The 5311-nt window shown below is 55.3% G+C and overlaps 2 protein-coding genes across 2 annotated transcripts; one reads left to right on the top strand and one right to left on the bottom strand.

Moving 5' to 3' along the window:
* The first annotated feature begins 2 nt into the window (after positions 1 to 2).
* Positions 3 to 3458, top strand: EIF3I (eukaryotic translation initiation factor 3, subunit I). The gene is made up of 10 exons (XM_010182064.1): positions 3 to 148; positions 283 to 370; positions 936 to 1001; positions 1347 to 1496; positions 1600 to 1727; positions 2016 to 2126; positions 2252 to 2341; positions 2634 to 2707; positions 2874 to 2966; positions 3249 to 3458. Exons 1-10 carry the CDS (start codon positions 35 to 37, stop codon positions 3328 to 3330), a joined length of 996 nt encoding a protein of 331 aa, XP_010180366.1. The 5' UTR covers positions 3 to 34; the 3' UTR covers positions 3331 to 3458.
* Positions 3459 to 4383: 925 nt separating this feature from the next.
* Positions 4384 to 5307, bottom strand: LOC104538751 (myotubularin-related protein 9-like; the record flags this gene model as incomplete). Its single annotated transcript, XM_010182065.1, has 4 exons — positions 4384 to 4547; positions 4642 to 4793; positions 4935 to 5155; positions 5257 to 5307. Coding segments are annotated over 4 exons (588 nt in total), but the record flags the coding sequence as incomplete, so codon positions are not given.
* Between the last annotated feature and the right edge of the window lie 4 nt (positions 5308 to 5311).

Genomic DNA, 5311 nt, shown 5'->3' with positions numbered 1-5311 from the left:
GGGGGTCGAGCCCTCGCCTCTCCTGAGGCGTTAAATGGCGTCTCCCCCCTCGCAGAAGCCGATCCTGCTGCAGGGCCATGAGCGCTCCATCACGCAGATCAAGTACAACCGGGAGGGAGACCTGCTCTTCACTGTGGCCAAGGATCCCGTGAGTGAGGCGGGGCCCCTCCACCTCCCCCGGGTGAAAAACCAGCTCCCACCGCCATAATCGGGCGGTTGTTCATCAAGGCTGTTCATTAATTCGCCTGGTAAGCGAGGGCCTCGGTTGGTTTCTTCTCCCAGATTGTGAACGTTTGGTATTCGGTGAATGGAGAGAGGCTGGGTACCTACAACGGCCACACCGGAGCCGTCTGGTGCGTGGATGCAGACTGTATCCTTTGGTGGCAGAACCAGTTTGTCCCGTGGATTTTCTTTCCAGTGATTCAGTCGAGGTGATTCCTCACAGCTGCTGCACTGTTTCCTTTCAGAGAGGACCATGAGAGCCACACTTTGCATTTAACTTGTCTGCTGTCTTTTCCTGTTTGGGTATTTTTCTTTCTGGAGCTGTTGTTTGGAACAATATGTGCAGTATTACCCTGCCTGCTCTCATTTGTGCATCGTTGCTTTTGCTGTGGAGGCCCTCAGAGCTCAGGAAAAGTGTCCAAGCTGCACAAGATTTTCTGTCTCCAATGTGGACAGCGGGTGGCAGAGATAAAAATGTGCAAAAGTTGTGTTAATGCAGGAGCTGCAGCTTTTTGCTTTAATATTTAAAGAGGAAAATTGTGGGGTTTGTAGTGGGAGCGCTCAGACTCCACATCTGTCTGGTCCTGGAACAGATGTTGCCATATCTGTGTGTAACACAGCTTTTTAAGCTTGTGTATTAATACTCCCTGGGAATTTATACAGTAGCTTTTTGGGGCTGAGAACCTGTTGATATTCCCTGACTGGTGACCTAGGGGACACACGACACGTGCTCACCGGCTCTGCAGATAACAGCTGTCGGCTCTGGGACTGTGAGACTGGTAAGGCTCTCCCTTTTCTGTCGCTGTGTCTGTGTCACCGTGCTGGCCTGCCCCAAAATCTGCTGAGCTTGGAGGACGCGGTGGCAGCGTCACACAGGCTTATTCACATCCAAACCCAGACTGTGGGAGAGGAGGGTTTGTGTGTGCGCCTGGTTTCTAGTGAATATTTAGTGAATTTACTCTGTTTACTGTCCAAGTAGTCAAAATGTGCGTGCAGGACACCAAACCTGCTTGTCAGCTACGCCTGATGCTCTCGTCCTCCCTCAGACCCTGCCCTTCTGCTGCTTCTTGTTGTTAGTGAAGGCCCCCTTGGTGTCTTACTGATGGTTTCTGCTCTCTGTTCAGGAAAGCAGCTTGCTCTGGTGAAGACCAGCTCTGCGGTGAGGACGTGTGGCTTCGACTTTGGAGGAAACATCATCATGTTTTCCACCGACAAGCAGATGGGATATCAGTGTTTCGTGAGCTTCTTTGACCTTCGGGACCCCAGCCAGATCGGTGAGGAATGCGGGCCAGTGCCTGCAGCAGGGAGTGGGGGGAAGCGTTGATCGCCGCAGCCGGTGCCACTGTGTCTGTCTGACTGTCTCCTTCCTTCCTGCAGAGAACAACGAGCCTTACATGAAAATCCCCTGCAGTGATTCCAAAATCACGAGCGCTGTGTGGGGCCCTCTGGGAGAGTTCATCATCGCAGGACACGAGAGCGGGGAGCTGAACCAGTTCAGTGCCAAGGTCAGTCTGATAAGGAACAGCGTCTCCCTCGGGCAGCAGTGCTGGGGGAGGATGTCACAGCGTTTCTGTTGTGGTCATGGGACAAAATATGGGCTTTTTGGCTCAAACCCAGCAGCCCTGTGGAAGGACAGTTCAAATACGGGGCTCCCTTGAGCAGGGCTGACGTGCCAACGTCTGTCCCGCTGCTGACAGCGACGTCTGTGATCTCCTGAATTGTTTTTAATGGACAAGTCTCGTGTACGCTCACTTCACTTCAACACCCTGAAACTGCCCTTCTTTCCCCTTCAGTCAGGGGAGCAGCTGTCAAACATCAAGGAGCACACCAAGCAGATCAACGACATTCAGACCTCCAGGGACATGACCATGTTCATCACTGCCTCCAAGGACAACACAGCCAAGGTGAGGCTTCCCGTCAGAAACGCAGTGGACTGGGGATATTTGCTTGCTCAGAGCTGTGGCTATCGCAGAGGTTTGCCCTTAAAAATTGGGCTGCCAGCCCAATAACTCTCCCTTTTGCCTCCTAGCTATTTGATTGCACGACACTCGAGCACTTGAAGACGTTCCGGACAGAGCGACCGGTGAACTCTGCCGCGCTCTCCCCCATTTTTGATCACGTAAGAATGAGCTCGCTCATCATTAATGGCCTTACTGTGACAACCAGGGCTTGGGATGGGTGTGGGGAGCTTTGCTGTGGTCCGGTGCAGGGAACAAGGCTTTGTGTCCTCTGATCTTCAAATGAGTGTGTCTGGGAGGTGGGAATTTCCCTGGGGCTGGAGTTGGGGCTGCTCAGGAGTGAGGGATCTATGGGGTTAATGGGATCCTTCCCCAAGGCTCCCTTCTCTCCTGGTGGCTGCTGAGTGTGTGGTGTAAGCAGCACTGAAGCATTGTGGCTTCTCTCCTTCGCAGGTCGTGCTTGGTGGCGGGCAAGAGGCCATGGATGTGACCACGACCTCCACCAGGATTGGCAAATTTGAGGCCAGGTTGGTCTTTTTTCCCCTGGAGGACTCCTGTTCCCGGAGCATCTTGCTCCTGCCAGCGTTGGAGGAGTCATTAAACCTGCAGAGCAATTTTTGCGGAAACCCTGATCGTGTCCCCAAGCAGGCTGCTGCCTTCTGGTGATGATTTAAATCTCCTTCCTTCTCCCAGGTTCTTCCACTTGGCTTTTGAAGAAGAGTTTGGCAGAGTGAAGGGTCACTTCGGTCCCATAAATAGCGTTGCTTTTCACCCTGATGGGAAGAGGTGAGGATCTCTGGGGGGTCTCACAGGATGCCCTGGTCAAGCCGAGCCCACCTTTGGGCTCACAGGAGAACAGAGCCAGCACCTTCCTTAATTCTCCCAGCCCTGCTGTCCCCCCCGAGGCTGTCTGGGGGGTTCACACTTGCCCTAATGCACATTTTTAGCTGCTTCACTGATATTTTTTCTGTCCTGTGACTCCGTTATTAGTTTTTGGAGGGAGTTGTGGCATAAACCTGGAGGCAGGGAGCACACGGGTGACTTGATGTTGTCTTTCCTCCCATACAGTTACAGCAGCGGGGGTGAGGATGGCTACGTTCGCATCCATTACTTCGATCCCCAGTACTTTGAGTTTGAATTTGAAGCTTAAAGGAGGATTTCCCTCTCCTCTTCCACTCCATTGGCCGCTGCGCAGGACTCTTGTAAGGCCTGAAGTCAGTCTGCTCCATGGGAGGCAGCGGGAAGCAGCAAATTCGGAGGCTGAACTAGAAACCCAACTGGCTCGGGCTTTTGGAGGAGGTGAGGGAGGGAGGGAGTTGGGCTGCCTGCCTGCCCCCAGGGGATGCTTCCTGCTCTGCTTATTTATACATCAGGGGAGGGAAAAAAAGCGCCAAATCATCAGGAAATAAATAGAAATCTTTTATAAACACAAGGAAAAGCCTCTCTGTGGGGTTGGTTTATTTTTTTTTATAGTCTGGAACAAAATTACCCTGAGCGCTTTGCTCTGCTGGTCTCTGCCCACCCCTGGTGAACTCTTCGGGCAGGAGCTGCAGCGATGGGTTCAGGTGCAGCCCTGAAGCGTGAAGAGGCTGGAAACGCCGCAGCAGTCGTCGTTTTCCAGCTGACACACACCCCCTGCTTTGGTTTATTTGCTGCACTGACCCTGGGCCAGCTTTCCTCCTGGAACAGTTATTTCCTGCGCTCGTACGCTGGTGTGGCAAATCCTCGTCCTTGCAGCCCTCTCGCCCTGTGCCTGTCTCTGCAGGGGTGGTTTTTCTATCTCTTTCCTGCCTCAAAACTGGGTTCAAGGGCAGATTTCCCGGGCTGGCTCCCAGCTCGGAGCGACTGATGCAACACTGAAATTGCAGCCAGCGTGGCCTTTGTGGAGAGGGAGTTGTTGTGAGTTCATACTGTGTTCTGCTGCTCGGTTTTTGCTGTGCTGACAGTGCTTTTGCTGCTGAAATCCTGCTTAGAGAACAGGAAGGAGCCCCGCTTGTGAGGGAAAAGAGTGGAAAAGCAGGCGAGGGCTGCGAGAGAGAGCACTTTACTGAAGCAAGTTCAGTCTCTGCAGCCCAGAGGCTGTGAAAGGGGGGGCTGTCCCTTGTCTGGGGGTGTCCTTCAGGCTTTGTGGGGGCTGTGTCCTGCACAGCACTTCCCACCCAAGCCTGGTGGCCTGTGGGGACCGAGTTGTCCACGCCAATGTTCATCGTTCATTCTCCATGGGGGCAGCGGGGTCAGAGAGGGACCGGCTCAGCCTGTTCCCTGTGCTCTCCTTGACGAGGGGCTCACTGCCCCCTACCACCTGCTGGATCTCTGCCCAGGCCTCGTCCAGGTACTGGGATGAGCGGATCCATCGGAAGAACAAACCTAGGAGTGAAGGGGCCATGCATTAAATTCTGTTGAGAGAGGGCAAAGCTGAGCAGCTTTCCCTCTCCTAGCCCAGCTCGGAGCTTGAGCTCACCCTGCCAGAGCTGGATGCTCTGCGGCTCCACCGAGGGCCAGATCACCAGGGCATTGTGCGAGTAGAGAGGGTTCAGGTACTTCTCCCTCTCCCCAGGCTGGCTCAGGCAGGCCCAGAGGGAGTGCGTGCTCTCCTTCACCTTACACAGGCACCTATGGGAGAGTTGGGGCGCATTTCAGTCCCTGTCGAGGGTCCTGGGGCCAAATTTGACCCAAGCTGTGACCAAGGGCACAGTGGTGACCATGGCATTGCTCCCAGGGGATGCTGCTGTCCCCACCGCCCGCCCCACTCGCCTCTCTTTCTCGTTGTTGCAGAGGAAGGTGCCGTAGGCGGAGGCGTAGGCGTTGTCGAAGAGGGTGAGGAGGAGGCGCTCGCTGAACTCCAGGGAGAAGGGGAACTGGCGGCTCAGCTGCCACACGCAGTCGAGGAAGAGGAGGAAAAGCGGCGCCTCCTGCTTCAGCCGCGCGTGGGAGTAGGCAGAGCGGGCGCAGCGGAGGTGGAAGGGGTGGCCGGCCTGGGGGGACCCCCCGAGGGGGAACAACGGGGGTGAAGGGGGGAGCTGGGAGCACCCAGCCTGGCTCAGGTACCCAGCTCCCTTGGGACCACCGCTCCCACCTGGATCCACTCCCGCTCCAGCAGCCCCTGGAAGCCCCGCAGCGTGCGGCAGGAC

This window comes from Mesitornis unicolor, unplaced genomic scaffold, assembly GCF_000695765.1.
Source record: "Mesitornis unicolor isolate BGI_N332 unplaced genomic scaffold, ASM69576v1 scaffold39773, whole genome shotgun sequence".
Lineage (NCBI taxonomy): Eukaryota > Metazoa > Chordata > Aves > Mesitornithiformes > Mesitornithidae > Mesitornis > Mesitornis unicolor.
Note: the sequence above shows the minus strand (reverse complement) of the source record. Positions and strands in the feature narration are given on the sequence as shown.